This window comes from Pogoniulus pusillus, chromosome 34 (genome assembly GCF_015220805.1).
Source record: "Pogoniulus pusillus isolate bPogPus1 chromosome 34, bPogPus1.pri, whole genome shotgun sequence".
Taxonomy (NCBI): domain Eukaryota; kingdom Metazoa; phylum Chordata; class Aves; order Piciformes; family Lybiidae; genus Pogoniulus; species Pogoniulus pusillus.
This window is the reverse complement of record NC_087297.1, coordinates 3,125,989-3,148,131: the sequence shown is the minus strand read 5'-3', so window position 1 is coordinate 3,148,131 and position 22,143 is coordinate 3,125,989. Positions and strand designations below refer to the sequence as shown.

The window sequence follows — 22,143 nt, the reverse complement described above, 5'->3', positions numbered from 1 at the left end:
TGCTTGAATCTATGATTCTAGGTGTCAACCAACACCCCCAGATCTTTTCTCTGCAGGGCAGTTTCCAGCCACCTTGCCCCAAACCTGGAGCATACATGGGGTGGTTATGACCCAAGTGCAGGACTCAACACTTAGCCTTGTTGGATCTTGTCCCGTTGGCCTTGACTCATTGTTCCAGGCTGGCCAGGTCCCTTTGCAGAGCTTTCCTACTCCCAAGCAGATCAACACTCCCACCCAGTTTGGTGTCATCTGAATGTGTTAGGCCATCACTGAAGGTGTGGCGTAGCTTCTCATAATCCTTTGATCTTGTAGTCATTTAGGTCTCTTTGGCACACAGCATGCTAGTGTTTTATTTCAGCAATATCTATCCTCTTCATTTACTATTTATCCACACCTGCATATTCCCCTAAGATTCCTCTTCTCATTTCCAAGGTAGCCCTGCAGACAATTAGTGGTGGTAATAATAGAGAACGTGCCCAGCACTAGAACCTGCAATGGCCATTACAAGTAAAGTGTATGATATATGCTAACCACTGCACTCAATTACCTGCACAAAAATGCAAGGATTTAAAGCTGAGGAGCTCTATCATACATCCAGTTAAGTGACCTACCTGCTGCCACTGAGTCCTTGCTTCCCTACCACTCACCTTCTCTCCTGGAGCGTGCTGGGTGGATGAACAGAGCTCTGTGTGTTGTGTTGGCCTCCCCTTCACTGTGGGTGTGTGAGCATACAGGTCACTGAGGACAAGAGGAGAGTCCTGCACCTGAGGAGGATCAGCACCAGGCACCAGTGCAGATTAGGGGTTGGCCTGCTGGAGACTGCCTCCTTGGAGAAGGACTTTTGAGTTCTGGTGGACAATAAGTTATCCATGGGACAGCAATGTGCCCTTCTGGCCAAGAAGGACAGTGGTGCCCTGGTGTGCATTAAGAGGAGTGTGGAGGTTGAGGGAGGTTCCTCCACCTCCACTCTGCCCCAGTGAGGCCACATCTGCAGTGTTGTTTCCAGTTCTGGGCTGCCTAGTTCAAGAAGGACAGGGATACACTAGTCTGGAGAAGATCTTATTAATGCCTATGAATATCTGAGGGCTGGGTGACAGGAAGGGGCCAGGCACAGTGATGCCCTGTGACAGGACAAGGGGCAATGGACACAAACTGGAATGCAGGAAATTCCACCTCAACCTGAGGAAAAACATCTTTACAGTGAGGGTGCAGAGCCTTGGAGCAGGCTGCCCAAAGAAGTTGTAGAGTCTCTTTCTCTGGACACTTTCAAGGCCCACCTGGATGTGTTCCTGTGTGACCTGCCCTGGGTGATGCTGCTCTGGCAGAGGGGTTGGACTCAATGATCTGCAGGGGTCACTTCCAGCCCCTGCCATTCCATGATTCTGTACATGTGTGCCCAATGATATATGAGCAGGTCTCTGGCTGGTGATGGCATGACCAACAGTAACTACAGCAGAGCCCAGTGCACAGGTGTGCATCCATAATCCTTGTGCCTGTGGCAGCAGGCAGTGGCTGTGTTTCTGTGCTGCTGCCTGCTGTACTTGATTTGTCTTTTTCAGTATCTCTGCCTCTCCTGTGCAACCCTTGGCTATGAATTTTGTACCTGTTCCAGCAACCCTGCTGCTCAGGAGTTCAGATGGAGCCCTGGAGGGATAGTTGTGTGGCCAGTCTGCTGTCACCATTGAAGAGACAAAGCAGTGACAACTACCAACAGGACCCCAGAGCTGGGGGGGGGGGTGTCTGTCCAGATAAACTGCTGGGCTTTTTGCTTTGCTCTGGCCCAGCTCTGTATTTCAGGGAGAGAAAGGATTTTTCTTGCAGGGCTGGCTCAGACCTGGCAGGTACAGATCCTGCTCCCTCCTTTGCACAGATTACATTTGTAACCTGAGGCAAACCTCTCCAGCTTGTCTGTGCCCCAGTTACTTGAGCAGCAAAATGGGGAAGACAGAAAACCAGCTGCTTACAGGATGTTGAAAGTATTAATTTGTTCCTATTTGTAAGCTCTGCTCCATCAGAAGAACCTTGTGTATTGTGAGACAAAGAGGTTGGCCACCCCTGGAGGTGTTCAACAAAAGACAAGATGAGGCACTTAATGCCATGGTCTGGTTGACTGGATAGGGCTGGGTGCTAGGTTGGACTGGATGAGCTTGGAGGTCTCTTCCAACCTGGTTGATTCTATGGTTCTGTGATTCTGTGACATCCTCTCTGCTTTTTACAAGGGCTTGCAGTGATAGGACAAGAGGCAATGGATTGAAGCCTGAGGAGGGGAGATTGAGAGTGGAGATGAAGAAGAAGTTCCTTTTAGGGAGGGTGGTGAGACACTGGCACAGTTGCCCAGGGAGGTTGTGGATTCCCTCTCCCTGGAGGTGTTCAGTGCCAGGTTGGATGAGGCCTTGAGCAGTCTGTGCTGGTGGGAGGTGTCCCTGCCCATGGCAGGGGAGTTGGAACTGGATGATCTTTAAGGTCCCTTCCAAACCAAACCGTTCTGTGATGCTGTGCATCCGTGACATCTGCTGTAGGAAGGTGACCATTTGTAACAGCAGCAAAACCATGTTTAAATCATGGAGAAAGAGAATTCCTGATGAAGGGAATGCCCCAAGGTGTGCTCCAGCCAGAGCATGCACATGTCAGAAACCTTCCTTCCTTGGTGCACGAGGGACAAGATCACTTCTGAGACCCCACAGCTCCTGGGGCTGGCACTCGTGTGGCCTGCTGCTAGCTGCACAGAGGTGCTTTTGTGCTCGGATGCCTCCCTCTCCCTCCCTGCCTGCCTCCCTCCCTCCCCTTTGGCGGGATAACTCCTTCTGGGACTGCTTCACTTTGCTGCTGGTGAGCACTTTCCCCCTGTAAATACACCAGAACAGGTGTTGCTCTGCTGCTAACCGAGTTTCCAGCTGTCCTCCTGCAAAACAGCCCAGGCAAAATCTGTTGTTTGGTTGTATTAGACAGCCTAGAGCAGGACCAAGCCCGAGCTGGAGGTCTTCCTTGCAGGATGCAGGAGTTTTCATGCCAGGAGATGGCCAGGAAGGCCTGGCTGGCTAACAAAGACAGTCCTTCAGCCGCTGGGTGTAGTTCCAGTTTTGCATCCCCTTTGGCAGCAGCACAGAGGCTGCTGCAGCGTGGCCAGCCAGCAAAATTAGGAAATAAGGACCTCTTTTATTTACTCAGGCTGCTGAATCATGGGCATTCCTGTCTGCTTGGAGAAAAGTCAGGCAGCTCTACTTTCCACTGCAAGTCTCAGGAGTGCTTGGTGCTTTCATCTCCCAGTGTTCACACACTTGTTTTAATGTGCTTTATGGAAATGGTGAAACTCAGCAAGTCCAGTTGGTGCAGAAAAAAACATCTGCACTAACTACTCACACACATTTGCATCCTTATAAATAGACTTTCAGGCCCTGGTAGCTGATTTCCAGCAAAGTTAGTTGGGTTTTTTTTTTTTTCCCTCCCTCCCCTTCCTCTGGCTGTGAGTGCTGAAGCTTTCTGTGAGGCACTGAGTGTGAAGTGACTGGTTCCAAAAATGAAAAATTTACAGGGACATGTTAAGTGCATCACACTGAAACTCCAAATACCTGCCCATGACACAAAAAAGGCATTTAGAGTAAGTAGCACTTAGTGAGTGCTGGAGGAGAAAGAGAAGTAACAAAAAAAAAAAAAAAAAAAAGAAATTAAGGGGAAAAAAAAAGAAGGAAAAAAAAATAAAGAAGTCACAGTATCACAGTGTCACAGTGTCACAGTCTCACAGTATCATCAGGGTTGGAAGAGACCTCACAGATCATCAAGTCCAACCCTTTAGCACAGAGCTCAAGGCCAGACCATGGCACCAAGTGCCACATCCAGTCCTGCCTTGAACAGCTCCAGGGACGGCGACTCCACCACCTCCCCGGGCAGCCCATTCCAGTGTCCAATGACTCTCTCAGGGAAGAACTTTCTCCTCACCTCCAGCCTAAATCTCCCCTGGCACAGCCTGAGGCTGTGTCCTCTTGTTCTGGCGCTGGCCACCTGAGAGAAGAGAGCAACCTCCTCCTGGCCACAACCTCCCCTCAGGTAGTTGTAGACAGCAATAAGGTCTGCCCTGAGCCTCCTCTTCTCCAGGCTAACCAATCCCAGCTCCCTCAGCCTCTCCTCGTAGTGCTGTGCTCAAGGCCTCTCCCCAGCCTCGTTGCCCTTCTCTGGACACGCTCAAGCATCTCAATGTCCCTCCTAAACTGGGGGGCCCAGAACTGAACACAGCACTCAAGGTGTGGTCTAACCAGTGCAGAGTCCAGGGGCAGAATGACCTCCCTGCTCCTGCTGGCCACACCATTCCTGATGCAGGCCAGGATGCCACTGGCTCTCTTGGCCACCTGGGCACACTGCTGGCTCATGTTCAGGTGGGTATCAATCAGCACCCCCAGATCCCTCTCTGTCTGGCTGCTCTCAGCCACTCCAACCCCAGCCTGTATCTCTGCATGGGGTTGCTGTGGCCAAAGTGCAGCACCCTGCACTTGGAGCTATTGAAGCCATCCCCTTGGACTCTGCCCATCTGTGCAGGTGGTCAAGGTCCTGCTGCAGAGCCCTTCTGCCCTCCAACCCAGCCACATCTGCCCCCAGCTTGGTGTCACCTGCAAACTTGCTGATGACTGACTTGATGATACAATACAGAAGCTATCATTTAATAGGCCAGAAACAGCCTGTGGATGCTTGGAGCCCTCTTCTGCCCTCCAACAGGCATGTACCACTCCTGAGGGCTTGTATGTGTGCAGAGTGTTTGCAACCAGCTGGTTGGAACAGCCAGGATCAGTGTTTGTGGTGCTGACAGGGCTCACGGGGAGGTGTCTGTGGATTTCCATGCAGGTGGCTGGCTGCAGAGTGGTGTGATGGTTTTACCCCAGTCCCAAGGAAGGGTGGAGGTTTGGCCAGGGGGTTAGGAAGCAAAGTGGATTAGTCAAAGAAACGGCAGAGAGGGGTGAGGTTAGAGCACAGCTCAGCCAGTTCCCCTGCAGAAGAAGTTGAGTGTGTTAGATATCTATGTTTTGATTCTTATGCATCTCAGCAAGCCAGTGAGTGAGGTAGGCATCAGCCTTGTTGTCCTTCCACAGCCTATAACCTAGTTCTTCTCACCAGAACATTCTAGCTGGCTTCAGACTAGCACAAGGGGCAGCACATTGTGTTTGCTGGCAGGAAGAAATAAAAGAGGGGGCTGAAGTCCTTTGCCCTGACAGCAGGTCAGGCTTCTCCCCCTGCACTGGGCCAGCACTGTGGTGAGTGTCTGTGGGAAAGCAAGAGTGGAGTCCCCATCCTGCTGGTGAGCAGCGAGGACCTTACGGTCAGCTCCTCCATCATAGAGTCATTGAGTTGTCAGGGCTGGAAGGGACCACAAGGATCATCCACTTCCAACTCCCCTGCTATGGACAGGGACACCTCACACTAGAGCAGGTTGCTCAGAGCCACATCCAGGCTGGCCTTAAACACCTCTAGGGATAAGGCTTTCACTGCCTTTGGGCAACCTGTGCCAGTGTCTCACCACCCTCATGGGGAAGGTCTTCTTCCTAACATCCAATCCGAATCTCCCCACTTCTAGTTTTGCACCATTTCCTCCTTTCCTATCACTACCTGACAGCCTTAAAAGTCCTTCTCTACCTTTCCTTCATATACTGGAAGGCCACAATAAGGTCACCTTGGTGCCTTCTCTTCTCCAGACTGAACAGCCCTAACTGTCTCCATGGGAGAGGCTCTCCAGCCCTCTGATCATCCTCATGGCTTTGAGTGCCCAGCTCTGCCCAACACCTGCACACATGGAGTGTGGGTCAGTGAGGTCCAGGTCACTCCCAGTGGTAGAAGGAGATACCATTGGTGGATTTTTGCCCAGTGAGGTTGTGGATGCCCCCTGCCTGGAGGTGTCCAAGACCAGGTTGGCTGGGGCCTTGAGCACACTGGGCTAGTGGGAGGTGTCCCTGCTCATGGCAGGGGCTTGGAACTTGATGATCTTTAAAGTCCTTTCCAGCCCAAACCATTGTGTGGTTCTGTGGTTGCTTATTAGTTTTGTGGGGCAGCATCTTTGTGAGGTAGAGTGGGGAGATGACAGGTCAGGCAGTGCCACTGCTTGCATCCTGCTGCAAGCAGTGCAGCTTTCCTCCTTGATCACTGTCCCCAGATCTGTTCTTAAACAGCCCTGAAGCTCACCAGGCACCATAGTCCATCACACCCAGTGTTCAGTGCTCCCAGCGTCCAGGTTGGACTCTGCAAAACCAAAGTCTCTGCTGCAAAACCTGGATGAAAGGAGGTTGGAGCGAGGTGGGGGTTGGTCTCTTCTCCCACAGAACAAGTGAGAGGACCTCAGACTGTGACTGAGGAGCTTTAGACTGGCCATTAGGAAAGGTTTTTTCACTGCAAGAGTGGTCAGGCATTGGAATGGGCTGCCCAGGGAAGTGGTGGAGTCAGCAGCTCTGGATGTGCATGAGGGTCATTTGGATGTGGTGCTTGGGGCTATGGTTTAGGGTGCACCTTGTGGAGTTGGGATATGGGTTGGGCTTGGTGATCCTGAGGGGCTCTGCCAACCTGGATGTTGCTGTGATTCTTTGACAAGAGCAAAGAGCTTCAAGTTGCACCAGGGGAGGGTTAGGTTAGATAATAGAAAAAAACCTTCATCCCTGCAAGGGTTCTCAGCATCTGACAGAGGCTGCCCAGGGAGGCTGTGCGGTCCCCATCCCCGGAGGGGCTGCAAAGCCATGCAGATGCAGTGCTGAGGGACAGGGTGACCTGCCAGTGCTGGCTTAGTGCTTGGGCTCAGTCATCTTAAAGATCTTCCCAACCAAACCAATTCTGTGATGGTGTGATTGCCCTTGTCACAGAGGGGAGGTGCCACAAGTCCTCCTGCAGGTCTCTGCTGCAGCTTTGGGAAGCCTTTGTGTGAGCAGAGCCCAGGGGCCTCCATCCGGCCACTGCTGGGGGAGCGGGGGGGAGCCTGCTGGCCGCATTGTTGGGCTCCACTCAGGGATATCCTGTTGTCCTCTGCTGCCTGCAGCCTGGAACTGCCCCTGCCCCGCTGCATCTCCTGCAGCTCTGAGAGGCTGAGAGGTTGTCACATTTAGAAGCACAGAGTTGTCAGGGCTGGAAGGGACCCCAAGTTTAGAAGGGACATTGAGATGCTTGAGCGTATCCAGAGAAGGGCAACGAGGCTGGGGAGAGGCCTTGAGCACAGCCCTACGAGGAGAGGCTGAGGGAGCTGGGATTGGTTAGCCTGGAGAAGAGGAGGCTCAGGGGAGACCTTATTGCTGTCTGCAACTACCTGAGGGGTGGTTGTGGCCAGGAGGAGGTTGCTCTCTTCTCTCAGGTGGCCAGCACCAGAACGAGAGGACACAGCCTGAGGCTGTGCCAGGGGAGATTTAGGCTGGAGGTGAGGAGAAAGTTCTTCCCTGAGAGAGTCATTGGGCACTGGAATGGGCTGCCCGGGGAGGTGATGGAGTCGCCGTCCCTGGGGCTGTTCAAGGCAGGATTGGACGTGGCACTTGGTGCCATGGTCTGGCCTTGAGCTCTGTGGTAAAGGGTTGGACTTGATGATCTGTGAGGTCTCTTCCAACCCTGATGATACTGTGACACTGTGAAGGATCATCTGTCTCCAACCTCACAGAATCACAGAACCATCCAGGCTGGCAAAGCCCCTCAGGATCACCAAGTCCAACCTAGAACCTTACTCAACAAGATTCACCTTAAACCATAGCCCTAAGCACCACATCCAAACCACCCTGAAACACATCCAGGGTTGAGGACTCCACCACCTCCCTGGGCAGCTCATTCCAGTGCCTGACCACTCTCTCTATGAAAAACCTCTTCCTAATGTCTGATCTAAACCTCCCCAGTCTTAGCTTGAAGCTCACACTAGATCAGGTTGCTCAGAGCCACATCCAGCCTGGCCTTAAAAGCTTCAAGTTGAAAGGAGGCAAGTAAATAAACCTGGAAGTGGTTTGCTCCTGTTGGTGCACAAAGAGAATTCTAACAGGCTGGGGTTAAAAAAAGTGACAGCAAAAAGACAGGCAGAAAGGTTTGTGTTTGCCAGCTGGAAAGGAGGAGCCTGCTCTGGGCTGGAGTTGCACCAACCCCACTCTGCTTTCCTTAGCTGGTCAGCCTCAAACAAAGAGACTTGGATGGAGGAAAGGAGCTGCTGTTGTTTATGCCATGGTCACACTAAAATGATCAGGGGGCTCAAACAGCTCTCTGTGAAGAAAGGCTAAGCGTGTTGGGGTTCAGCTTGGAGAAGAGACAGCTTCAAGGAGACCTTGTAGTGGCCTTTCAGTAGTTAAAGGGGATATAAGAAAGATGAGGGCAGGCTTTTTAGCAGGGCTTGTGGCAGGACAAGGGGTGATGGTTTCAACTAAAAGAGGGAAAATCACACTTAGATATAAGAAAGACATTTTTTACAGTGAGGATGGTGAGAGCCTGGCTCAGAGGTGATGATGGATACTTCATCCCTGGGGACACTGCAGGTCAGATTGTTTGGGACTCTGAGCAACCTGCTCTAGCTGAAGTTGTCCTTGCTCATTGCAGAGAGGTGGACTTGAAGGCCCCTTGATCTTTAAGGTCCCTTGATCTTTAAGGGACCTTGATCTTTAAGTCCCTTCCCACCCAAACCCATTCTGTGACTATGATTCTGTGATTCTCTCCTGACCCTGCTGCCAGTCTTAACAGCTCACTGAGATCCACCAGCCAGGGGGAATGGCTGTGCAGGTCCTGGGCAGGCAGTGGCCACCAGAAGGAGATGGTTTCCAGCAGTGTCAGTGGTGGTGCACTATTTATAACACTTCCTAGGTCTCCCTCTAAACATTTATGCACCAATGCATCATTTCTGTATAAGATAGACGTTTTGATGCTGAATTTGGTTACAAAATACGTTGCCTAGGCAGTAGTAGACTACTTTTCATCACTTGTTTGCTCGACATCAATTCCTGTTTGTCTGTCAGGGGCAGTTGTATGTCAGAAATACATTTGGTTTTTAAAGGACAAGAGGTTTTTCCACTTAAAAGATGTGGTTGGAAATGTTCATTTGAAGTAGAAGTTTTAAACATAGTCAAAATTAAGATGATTTTCAGTGAAGTGTTGCTCCATTGCTCTGAGCAAATTGGGTTGCAGAGTCAGATCCAGCAATCTGAAAGGCCAATATACAGTTGCACATTCACAGTCTCCTGTGGATATTGCAACCATCAATGTACCAACTTGAAAGCTCACTTGGCTGGCATCAATTCAGAGGTATGACAGTGAGTAACTTTGCTTCAGGTTGTTGCAAAGTGTTTTGGCAGATGAGTAGATTCCTTTCTTGTGGAGTCCTGTGTCCAGCTCTGGAGCCCCCAGCACATGAAGGACATGGAACTCTTAAAGCTGATCTGAGGAAGTCACCGAGATGATCCGAGGGATGGAGAAACTCTGGGATGGAGACAGGCTGAGAGGTTTGGGGTTGTTTACCCTGGAGAAGGCTCTAAGGCTGGAAGTGTTCAGGGCCAGACTGGATGAGGCCTTGAGCAATCTGATCTAGTAGGAGGTGCCCCTGCCCATGGCAGGGGGCTGGGGCTGGATGAGCTTTAAGGTCCCTTTTAACCAAAGTAGTCTATGATTCTATGAGAGTACTTTTGCTGGAAGGCAGGGATTTTATTGTTCAATTTTCATCTTAAAACCCCAAACACTTCTGTTTTCAGGCACTTGGGATAGGGTTTGGCTTCATCATTGAAATGTGTCCTGTTAGTGCAGGTTTGTAGAATCACAAAAATCACCAGAGAATCATAGAATCAGTCAGGGTTGGAAGGGACCCCAAGGATCAGCCAGCTCCAACCCCCCTGCCGTGCCCAGGGACACCTCACACTAGAGCAGGGCAGAGCCTCATCCAGCCTGGCCTTAAACACCTCCAGGGATGAGGCTTTCACCACCTCCCTGAGCAACCCATTGCAGTGTCTCACCACCCTCATGGGGAAGAAATTCCTATCATCCAGTCTGCATCTCCCCATTTTAGCTTTGTTCCATTCCCCCCAGTCTATCACTCCCTAACAACCTAAAAAGTCACTCTCCAGCTTTCTTGTAGCCCCCTTCAGATACTGACAGGCCACATTAAAATCACCTCAGAGCCTTCTCCTCTCCATACTGAACAGCCTCAACTCCCTCAGTGCCTCTTCATGGGAGACACAGATAAATGCAGCCATGTGTGTGAGCAAGGGGTGTGTGATTTGTGGAACCCTCCTCTTTGAGGTGTAAACAAGAAGATGAAAAACTCTGCAGTTTCCAGCCTCTCCTGGCAGGCATTGTGTCAGTGGGCAGGCGTCCAGCAGTGGTGTGGGGTTGTTTTCTCAGGGTCCAATGTCTGCCATCTGGCATTGATAGCGAGATGGCTTTGTCATCCATCAGCCTCCAGATGCAGGACAGGAACGAGTCCTCATCTGTTTCCTGGGGATAAGCAAGAGGTTGAGACTCTAGTGAAAGAAGGCAGACTGGGGAATGGTTTGCTCTGAATTCTGTTTAAGTTTAATTCTGCCTTGAGAAAAGGCTGAAGATGTTGACAAACTCACTGCTTTGTGAAAGGACTTTGAGAAAGAGATTTTCCCACACAGCATGGTTTGAGTTGGAAGGGACATTAAAGGTCATACAACCATAGAATCAGTCAGGTAGTCAGGTTGAAAGAGACCTCCAAGCTCATCCAGCCCAACCTAGCATCCAGCCCTGGCCAGTCAACCAGACCATGGCACTAAGTGCCCCATCCCTGGGGCAACACCTCCAGGCACAGCAACTCCACCACCTCCCTGGGCAGCCCATTCCAATGCCAATCACTCTCTCTGACAACAACTTCCTCCTAACATCCACCCTATACCTCCCCTGGCACAACTTGAGGCTGTGTTCCCTTGTTCTATTGCTGGGTACCTGGCAGCAGAGCCCAACCTCACCTGGCTACAGCCTCCCTTCAGGTAGTTGTAGAGAGGTCTGCCCTGAGCCTCCTCTTCTGCAGGCTAAACAACCCCAGCTCATTTATTTCCAACAGCCCTGTCCTGGGAAGGGGTATATCCCTTGTCATGAGTTTATCCTGACTTTCCTGTACTGTAACTGTAGTCACATTACTTCTCAAAGGGAAGAAAAGGCCAAGCATCACCCCAAAAGGGACAGAGAATTGTTTGATGTAGGATTTGTTTTAGGGTAAGATAAGTATAAAAGTGGCAGTGTTGAGATCTACAACAAAGGGCAATGAAGCTGGGGAAGGGTCTGGAGAACAGGGCTGGGGAGGAGCAGCTGAGGGGACTGGGAGTGTCTAGTGCAAAGAAGAAGAGGTTGAGAGGAGACCTCATTGCTCTCTACAGCTGCTTGAGAGGGGATTGGAGTGAGGTGATGGTTGGGCTCTTCTCTATCAGGAGATAGGACAAAAGGAAATGGCTTGAAATTGTGCCAGGAGAAGGTTAGGTTGGAGAGGAGGAAAAATGTCTTTGGTACAAGAGAGTCAGGCATTGGAAGGGGCTGCTTAGGGAGGTGGTGGGGTCCCCATCCCTGGAGGTGTTGAAAGCAGGTGTGGCCATGGCACTTTGGGACACAGTTTTATGGGCATAGTGGTGTTGGGTTGATGGTTGGAATCAATGATCTTGGAGGTCTTTCCCAAGTGAACCAACTCCAATTCCATGATTCCACATTTAAAGCAAATGTGCAAAACCTACATCAGATCTGTTGGAAAAAAACCAGCTCCAGGCTGCCCTGGCTGGAGATGAGGTCATCCCATGGATAACTGGTCCAGGCTGTTATCCAGCCAGGATTTCTCTTTTGTCTTTTACTTGTTACTCTTCAATCTTTCAGCTCATACCATAACTCTTTATCATTCTTCCTGTTTCCACTATTATCACAAGCTGCTTTGTTTGTGGTCACCTCACAGTGCAGGTTCTGCTGGGCTGAGGAAGTTCAGCTGGCCCAGGGCTGTGCAAAAAGGAAGAAATGGTGGGCAACCTTCTGAACTTAACACAGGAGGAGGGGGAAGTGCTGTTCACAGCTGACCCTTTGGAAACTTTCTCCTTTTCCTTATTCCTGGCTGCTGGTTTGTTAGTTTGTTTTGAACATTTCATGATCCAGCTTGTAGCAACTGGGGTGCATTAAGAGCAGTGTAGCAAACAGGTCCAGGGAGGTTCTCCTCCACCTCTCTCTGCCCTGGTGAAACCTCACTTGGTATATTGCATTCAGTTTTGGATTCCCCAGTTCAGAAAGGACAGGGATCTACTCAAAAGAGTCCAATGGACTGCTATGAAGATGATCAAGGGGCTGGAGCATTGCCCTATGAGGAGAGGCTGAGGGACCTGGGGCTGTTTGGTCTGGAAAAGAGAAGACTTGGAGGGGATCTAATCAATGCTTATAAATAGATGAGGGCTGGGAGTCAAGGGAGGGAGGGGACAAACTCTGCTTAGTTGCACCCTGGGATAGGACAAGGGGTAATGAATGGAAACTACAGCACAGGAAGTTTCACCTCAAGATGATGGAGAACTTTACTATATCAATATAGAAGTCTGAGGGCTGGGGGTCAGGAGCAGGGGGACACAGGCTCTGCTCACTGCTCCCTGGGATAGGACAAGCAGCAAAGGGTGGAAGCTGCAGCACAGGTGCTTCCAGCTCAACACAATAAGGAGCTTCTTGACTGTCAGGGTCCCAGAGCCCTGGCACAGGCTGCCTAGAGAGGCTGTGGAGTCTCCTTCTCTGGAGCCTTTCCAGCCCTGTCTGGATGTGTTCCTGTGTGACCTGCACTGGATTCTATGCTCCTGCCCTGGCAGGGGAGTTGGACTCAATGATCTCTGGAGGTGCCTCCCAACCCCTAACATCCTGTGGTCCTGTGAACTGAGTTGTATCATTATTGGAGGAATCTGGTTGCACTTTATTAGAGCAAACACCACTGCTTGTACTCTTGTCCTCTTCCTGCCCTCTCATTTTTCCCATTACTGGTTCAAATAACACCCAAGCCTCTTTCAGTAATAGGCTTTAAAAGATTTCTGTCTTCAGAATCAACTTCAAGGGAAGAAATACAACCTGTGGCAAAGCAGGGAGCACCTTTTCATTAAATATTAGGCACGTGGGTTGACTGCATTAATTTTAAATCACTCCTGTAATATTTTCTCTTTCCCTTTGACTCTTCAGATGCACACACAAATATGCAAAGCATTTGACAGTGGATACAAAAGAAACATTAAATATATTAAAATCTACATTTTAATCAAGTTGTCAATGCATAATACATATCCTGCAACTGAGGAAGAACGATGAAAAAGCAATAAAAAGTTAATATAGACACAGAACTATTTAATCACTTGTAATGTTTTACAGTCTGCTGAAAGTAAATGTGGTCTGAGAGCTGTTGGATACAGGCCTAGGAAATATCCTAGTCTGAGAGCTGGGATTGTGCAGCCTGGAGCAGGGAAGGCTTGGGGCAGACCTCGTCACCACGGGCATGAAGGGAGGCTGCCAGCAGGATGGAGACTTGCTTTGTACTAGGAGTGCTATGGCAAAGCCAAGAGGTGATGGGGACAAGCCAAGGGGTGATGGGGACAAGTTACTGCTGGGGAAGTTCTGACTGGTATCCAGAAGAAAACTCTTCCTCATGGGAGCAGTCAGAGATTGGAATCAACCAGCAACAGAACAAGGGGACACAGCCTCAAGTTGTGCTGGGGGAGCTCTTGGCTGGATGTTAGGAGGAAGTTGTTGGCAGAGAGAGTGATTGGCATTGGAATGGGCTGCCCAGGGAGGTGGTGGAGTTGCCATCCCTGGAGGTGTTGAAGCCAAGCCTGGCTGGGGCACTTAATGCCATGGTCTGGTTGGTTGGGCAGGGCTGGGTGCTAGGTTGGGCTGGCTGAGCTTGGAGCTCTCTTCCAACCTGCTTGATTCTATGGTTCTGTGATCTCCTGAGGGAAGCAGTGGAGTCTCTTGCATGGGGCAGTTTGAAGGCTCAGCTTGGCAGGGTGCTGGGCCAGCTCAGTTCAACCACACTATTACATAGAAAGGTTTGTCCAGGTGATCTTTGGGGTCCCTTCCAACCTGACACTCTGTGAGTTCAGTGTGTTTGATCTGTTTAGGATGCGTTTAGGACCACAATACAGGAGAGATGTGGAGATGCTGGAGTGGATTCAGGGGAGAGCAACAAAGCTGGGGGAGGCCTTGAGAATAAATCTTATGAGGAGTGACGGCGGGAGCTGGGGATATGGGTAGTGTGAAACAGGAGGCTGAGGGCAGACCTCATTGCTGTCTGCAGCTTCCTGAAGGGACATTGTGGAGAGGCTGCTGCTGGGCTCTGCTCACAGGTAATTGGAGCCAGAACAAGGAGGAATGGCCTCAAGCTGAGGCTGGGGAGGTTTACATTGAACATTATGAAAAAGTTTTTCATGGAGAGAGTGGTCAAGGACTGGAATCAGCTGCCCAGGGAGGTGCTGCAGTCACCATCCCTGGATGTGTTTAAAGGGTGGCTTGGATGTGGTGCTTGGGGATATGGTTTAAGGTGAATCTTGTAGAGTAGGGTTCTAGGTTGGACTTGGTGCTCCTGAGGGGCTTTGCCAGCCTGGATGTCTCTGCGATTCTGTGAGTCTGTGTGATTTGAACTCCTTTGATCTGCAGGGGCTAAGCTTGTGGGCATATTTCGTTCTCATTTCAGATGGAGTGGATGTTGAGGATGACCCCTCTTGCTCATGGCCAGCATCATCGCCATCTAGCAAGGACCAGACTTCCCCCAGCCATGGAGAAGGCTGTGATTTTGGCGAAGAGGAAGGAGGCCCAGGGTTGCCCTATCCGTGCCAGTTCTGTGACAAGTCCTTCAGCCGCCTCAGCTACTTAAAGCACCACGAGCAGAGCCACAGCGACAAGCTGCCCTTCAAATGCACCTATTGTAGCCGCCTCTTCAAACACAAGCGCAGCAGGGACCGCCACATCAAGCTGCACACGGGGGACAAGAAGTACCACTGCAGCGAGTGCGACGCCGCCTTCTCCAGGAGCGACCACCTCAAAATCCACCTGAAGACTCACACGTCCAACAAGCCATACAAGTGCGCCATTTGCCGGAGGGGCTTCCTGTCCTCCAGCTCCCTGCACGGCCACATGCAGGTGCACGAGAGGAACAAGGATGGTTCCCAGTCGGCTTCCCGGATGGAGGACTGGAAAATGAAGGACACTCAGAAGTGCAGTCAGTGCGAAGAAGGCTTTGATTTTCCGGAAGACCTTCAGAAGCACATTGCGGAATGTCACCCCGAGTGCTCCCCTAACGAGGACAGGTCTGCTCTGCAGTGTGTGTACTGCCACGAACTCTTTGTGGAGGAAACCTCTCTGGTGAATCACATGGAGCAGGCTCACACCGGGGAGAAGAAGAACTCGTGCAGCATTTGCTCGGAGAACTTCCACACCGTGGAGGAGCTGTACAGCCACATGGACAGTCACCAGCAGCCGGAGTCGTGCAACCACAGCAACAGCCCCTCTTTGGTAACTGTGGGCTACACCTCGGTTTCCAGCACCACTCCGGATTCCAACCTCTCGGTGGATAGTTCGACGATGGTGGAAGCAGCTCCTCCTATCCCGAAAGGCCGCGGCAGGAAGCGGGCAGCTCAGCAGGTGCCGGATATCACTGGCCCTTCCAGCAAGCAGGCGAAGGTTACCTACAGCTGCATTTATTGCAACAAGCAGCTGTTTTCCAGCCTTGCAGTTTTGCAGATACACCTGAAAACTATGCATTTAGATAAGCCCGAGCAGGCTCACATCTGTCAGTACTGTCTGGAGGTGTTGCCATCTCTCTACAACCTGAATGAACACCTTAAGCAAGTCCATGAAGCTCCAGACCCAGCACTGATCGTTTCTACCATGCCTGCCATGGTGTACCAGTGCAACTTCTGCTCCGAGGTGTTCAATGACCTCAACACCCTTCAGGAGCACATCCGATGTTCTCATGGATTTGCCAACCCTGCTGCTAAGGACAGTAATGCATTCTTTTGTCCCCATTGCTACATGGGGTTTCTTACAGATTCTTCTCTGGAAGAGCATATTAGACAAGTCCATTGTGACCTTAGCAGTTCCCGTTTTGGTTCCCCTGTGCTTGGAACCCCAAAAGATCCAGTGGTGGAAGTGTATTCTTGTTCTTACTGTACAAACTCTCCAATATTTAATAGTGTTCTTAAACTGAACAAGCATATCAAGGAGAACCATAAGAACATTCCTTTGGCACTGAATTACATCCACAATGGAAAAAAATCCAGAGCCATGAGTCCCTTGTCTCCTGTGACCATTGAGCAGACCTCTTTAAAGATGATGCAGGCAGTCGGAGGTGCTCCTCCCCGTCCTGCAGGTGAATATATTTGCAATCAGTGTGGTGCTAAGTATACTTCCTTGGATGGCTTTCAGACTCACTTAAAAACACACCTTGACACTGTCCTGCCAAAACTGACCTGCCCTCAGTGCAACAAGGAGTTTCCCAATCAGGAGTCTCTGCTGAAGCACGTCACCATTCACTTCATGATCACCTCAACCTACTACATCTGTGAAAGCTGTGACAAGCAGTTCACTTCTGTGGATGACCTGCAGAAACACCTGCTGGACATGCACACCTTCGTGTTCTTCCGCTGCACCTTGTGCCAAGAGGTTTTTGACTCCAAGGTCTCCATTCAGCTCCACCTGGCCGTGAAGCACAGCAACGAGAAGAAGGTGTACAGGTGTACGTCCTGCAACTGGGATTTCCGCAACGAGACCGACCTGCAGCTGCACGTGAAGCACAACCACCTGGAGAACCAAGGCAAAGTGCACAAGTGCATCTTCTGCGGCGAGTCCTTCGGCACGGAGGTGGAGCTGCAGTGCCACATTACTACGCACAGCAAGAAGTACAACTGCAAGTTCTGCAGCAAAGCTTTCCACGCCATCATCCTGCTGGAGAAGCACTTAAGGGAAAAGCATTGCGTTTTTGAAACGAAACCTCCCAACTGCGGAACCAACGGAGCCTCGGAGCAGGTCCAGAAGGAGGAGGTGGAACTCCAGACCTTGCTGACAAATAGCCAGGAGTCCCATAACAGCCACGATGGCAGCGAAGAAGATGTGGACACATCTGAGCCTATGTACGGCTGCGACATTTGTGGAGCGGCTTACACCATGGAGACTCTCCTGCAAAACCACCAGCTCCGAGACCACAACATTCGGCCTGGAGAAAGCGCCATAGTGAAGAAGAAGGCTGAGCTGATTAAAGGCAATTACAAGTGCAACGTGTGCTCCAGAACCTTCTTCTCCGAAAACGGGCTGCGGGAACACATGCAGACGCACTTGGGACCAGTGAAACACTACATGTGCCCTATCTGTGGGGAGAGGTTTCCGTCCCTCCTGACTCTGACTGAGCATAAGGTGACTCACAGCAAGAGTCTGGACACTGGCAACTGCCGCATTTGCAAGATGCCCCTCCAGAGCGAGGAGGAGTTTCTAGAGCATTGCCAAATGCACCCCGACTTGAGGAACTCCTTGACGGGGTTCCGCTGCGTGGTGTGCATGCAGACGGTGACCTCCACGCTGGAACTGAAAATCCATGGCACATTCCACATGCAGAAAACTGGAAATGGTTCTGCCGTGCAGGCCACGGGGCGGGCGCAGCACCTGCAGAAACTGTACAAGTGCGCTTCTTGCCTGAAGGAATTCCGCTCCAAACAGGACTTAGTGAAACTCGATATCAACGGGCTGCCGTACGGGCTGTGTGCTAGCTGTGTTAATCTCAGTAAAAGTGGTAGTCCCAGTGTCAACATCCCTTCGAGCAGTAACAGACCAGGCATGGGCCCAAATGAGAACTTGAGTTCCATTGAGAGCAAAAGCAAGGCAGGGGGACTGAAGACTCGATGTACGAGTTGCAATGTTAAGTTTGAATCAGAAAGTGAACTCCAAAACCATATTCAGGCAATCCACAGAGAGCTTGTTCCAGACAGCAACAGTACACAGCTGAAAACACCACAAGTATCTCCAATGCCCAGAATCAGCCCCTCCCAAACTGAAGAGGTAACCCTTTTTTCTTTGCTCTTCACACCTTCCATCCTTCTGGAACGAATCCCCCTTTTCCGAGCTGTCTTGTCACTTGTCGTGAAATGCTTAGGCTGAGCCATGTTCCATTTCCCTCCATAGGCAGTAGCTAGTAATTACTTGCTTCTTGATATGCCTCTCATCTTGGATTGGATTGTGTGAAATAGGACTAATTCCAGTCTCCCTAGGATATTGTCTTCTCTGTCACTGAGGAGACCTATCTTCATGCCAGCACAACGGAGATCTGGAATCTTATCCCAGCTCCCTTACGCATTGGAATCCCCCAGCTAGGAGTTGTGCTCACGGCAGAGAGCTGTAGTGGCAGAGGAGCAGAGCACAGCGAGCCAAAACGCTGGCACAAGGGGTGGGTTTTTGCACAGAATGTTTGGGAGGAACAAATGGAGAGGGTTTTTCTTGTAAATTGGGTTGTAGACATTCGTTTTCCCCCCTCTCCTGGGCACGTTTGGATGAAGTAGAAGTGCGCCGCTAGCCTAAGGTAAATTGGGAAATCAGTCCTTTGGATGCAGTTCCCTGTGTTTTCCTTTCCATTCCCAATGGGCAACGTTTTGGTGTCCCTGAAACATCCAGTGCCTGACAATCAAAATCCCATTCATGCAGCATAAGTATCAGTGTCCAGCTCCTCAGAGATCTCAGCTGCTTCCTCAGTCACCAGCACCCAGGCAGTGATGTCTGGGCAGGAGAAGGTAAGGGCTCACAGGCTGAGGGGAGGGGGTCTGCTTTGTCTTCACAGATGTAGTTGACAGAATGAGTTAGAGCTCCTGTTTTGGGCATGGTGCCTCACAGAATGACCTCTTAGAGAAGCCTAAAGACACAGCACAAATGATAAGAAATAGTAGCTCCTGCTTGAAGGAAGATTTTAGCCTGGCGTGGTATGAGCACGGTGCAAGCCTTTGCTGTGAGTGTGTGTGGATACCCTGTGGCTAGGGAGCTGCTGCTCTTCCATCACCTTCCTCACTCCCTGTTTGTGAGCCCATCTGTTGGGTAAGAAATCTCTCAGCGTGTCATCCAACAGTGCTGTGCAAACTGCAGGGCAGGTGGGAGGCAGAGGGGAGGGAAGGTACATAAGGATATGTGGGCCAAGAGGCAAGTATGTGTGGAGCTACCAAGAACAGAGCTGAAGATAGGCTGGGAGAAGGCTACTGAGGTAGCACAGGGCCTGGGGTGCCATGAAGGGGGAAGTGGAGCTGTAAGACAAGGGTAAAGTGCCAGGCAGGATGTGTCTGCCAAAGAAGGGTTCTGTGCTTTCATGACTTCAGCATCTCCAGTTTGCAGACTGGGTGATGGTGGAGGGCAGCTGGGGAATGGGCTGTAGTGTGGAGGTTCTGGAAGGGACAGATTGTTAAATTGAGAACCACAGGACTAAGGAAAATCTTCTTTACAAAGCAGAGAGAAGGAAGACTTAAAGAGTGAGTGTCAGAAGGATGGGGCCAGTGGTACCCAGTGACAGGACAAGAGGTAACAGGCACAAACTTGAACAGAAGAAGTTCCATCTAAACATGAGGAGGAACTTCTTTGGTCTGAAGTTGGTGGAGCAGTGGAACAGGCTACCCAGAGAGGTGCTGGAGTCTGGAGTCATGATGATGAGGGGACTGGAGGGCATGGCTTATGAGGAGAGGCTGAGGGAGCTGGGGCTGCTTAGTCTGGAGAAAAGAAGACTGAGAGAGGATTTGATAAATGTTTATAAGTATCTGAGGGCTACCAGGATGGGGGGGGACAGGCTCTGCTCACTGCTCCCTGGGATAGGACAAGGAGCAATGGGTGTAAGTTGCATCACAGGAGGTTCTGCCTCAACACAAGGGGGAACTTCTTTGCTGTAAGGGTCCCCGAGCACTGGCACAGGCTGCCCAGAGAGGTTGTGGGGTCTCTTTCTCTGGAGCCTTTCAAGGCTTGTCTGGATGTGTTCCTCTATGATCTGTGTTAGATAGGATTGTCCTGCTCTGGCAGGGGAGTTGGACTGGATGATCTCCTTGGGTCCCTTCCAACCCCTAATATCCTGTGATCCTGTAAAACCTGCCTGGATGCTCTGCTGTGTGACCACCTCTAGGTGAACCTGCAGGGGAGTTGGACTCAGCGATCTCCAGAGGTGCCTTCCAACCCCTACCAGTCTGTGATTCTGTGTGTGGCTCCTATTAGGTATGGTTCAGGCCACTGATGGTCCTGTAGTGCTGCTGCTGAGTGGGAACCACAGGATCACCAGCTGCATGTTTCTGATATACTCCAAGTCACTCTGGTTTCTGCTTCTGTCATCTTCCCCTGAGTGACCACATGACATCTTTTTCTCCATCACGTTGGATTCCAGCTCCTGGAGCCATGTGTTAAGACAGTTACCCTGACAAGATGTTACCAACTTATCTTTCTCTTCCTTGTAAACCAGACAAAAAGAGAACTGAGGGTTCTCTGTGGCAATGTAAGGTCAGTTACCTTCAGTGTCATCAATGAATCTTGTACATGAAATCATGGTACTGATGTCTTCTTCTGCCTGTCATAATTTTCCTCTTCTTATTCCTTTTGATTTTGCTCTGAAATGTCGTTAAGATGCAAAAAGCTACTTCAGCTACAGCAAGGTTTGTGAGGAGCATTTGCCTGCTTTCAAGTCACCATTTGCCCCTTGCCGCTGTTCAGAGCAGGCTGCAAGAATTAGGTCTGCTCAGCCTGGAGAAGAGAAGGCTCCATGGAGACCTTAGAGATGCATTTTGGTATCTGAAGGGGACCTACAGGAAGGATGGGGAGGGACTTGGAGTGATAGGACATAGAATCATAGCATCAAGCAGGTTGGAAGAGAGCTCCAAGCTCATCCAGCCCAACCTAGCACCCAGCCCTGGCCAAGCAACCAGACCATGGCACTAAGTGCCCCAGCCAGGCTTGGCTTCAACACCTCCAGGCACAGTGACTCCACCACCTCCCTGGGCAGCCCATTCCAACGCCAATCACTCTCTCTGACAACAACTTCCTCCTAACATCCAGCCTAGACCTACCCTGGCTGCGTCCCCTTCTTCTGTTGCTGGGTGCCTGGGATGAGAGACCGACTCCCACCTGGCTACAACCTCCCTTTAGGTAGTTTTAGCCAGCAGTGAGGTCTGCCCTGAGCCTCCTCTACTGCAGGCTACACACTCCCAGCTCCCTCAGCCTCTCCTCCCAGGGCTGGCAATGGTTTGCAACTGGAGCAGGGCAGATTTAAGTTGGACATCAGGGAGAAGTTCTGCACAATGAGGATGGTGAAATACTGAAACAGGTTGCCTGGGGACGTGGTTGAGACTCCATCCCTGGAGACACTCAAGATCAGACTTGCTGTGGCCCCTGGGCAGCCTGCTCTGGTTGGAGGTGTCCCTGCTGAGTGCAGGGGAGTTGGGCAAGATGACCTTTGAGGATTTCTTTCAACCCAGTGCAATCTGTGAACTATTTTTCGGTACTCACAATTTTAGTCTCTATGTAAGGAAGTTGGACTTGGAGATTTTTGTTTTCCCTTTTCTCCTGGGATGCACAAATCTCTCAAGTTCCTGACAAAGCATTAGTGCCTCTGGGAACTAGAAATGCACAGTTGTAGAACTCCTGAAAGGTAATTCCTGTTTCTAACAGATGGGAGGTGTTTCAGATTGCAGTGCTGCGAGCACTGGAGCCATGAGAACCTAAACTGGCAGTGGTAATGCACAAATATTTAACACTGTGGATTGGGTGTCCAGGCTGAGGGAAATGAAAAGATATTATCCAAACAGTAAAAACAATTCAGTTTCTCAAAGTTTTTATTAGTCAGTGGCTTTGCTGCTCCACTGGAAGGATATTTCTTGTATTGAGCAGGATGTTGGAGGCAAATACTTCAACACTTTTTACAAGGACTTTTGACAAAGGCTTATAGTGGTAGGATGAGAGGGAAGGGGTTGAAGCTTGAGGAGAGTAAATAATAGAATCTCTAACTGGAAATTAGAATGTTATGGATGTTAGAAAGATACTGTGGAGATGAGGAAGAAATTCTTTGCAGTGAGGGTGGTGAGACACTGGCACAGGCTACCCAGGGAGGCTGTGGATGCTGCTTCCCTGGAGGTGCTCTATGCCAGGTTGGATGACACCATGAGGAACCTGATGGTCTAATGATGAAGGATGCTGGGATGAAGGCTGGACTAGATGATCCTGGTGGTC

The 22,143-nt window shown here is 50.6% G+C and overlaps 1 protein-coding gene across 7 annotated transcripts in view; it reads left to right on the top strand.

The window, feature by feature from the left end:
* Positions 1-22,143, top strand: part of ZNF521 (zinc finger protein 521) — a 394,083-nt gene that overhangs the window by 136,078 nt on the left and 235,862 nt on the right. For all 7 annotated transcript variants that reach the window (XM_064170480.1, XM_064170485.1, XM_064170481.1 and 4 more), the window contains one exon: positions 14,615-17,967. In XM_064170480.1, coding sequence (XP_064026550.1) covers positions 14,615-17,967 — 3,353 coding nt within the window. The remainder of the gene's footprint in view (positions 1-14,614; positions 17,968-22,143) is intronic.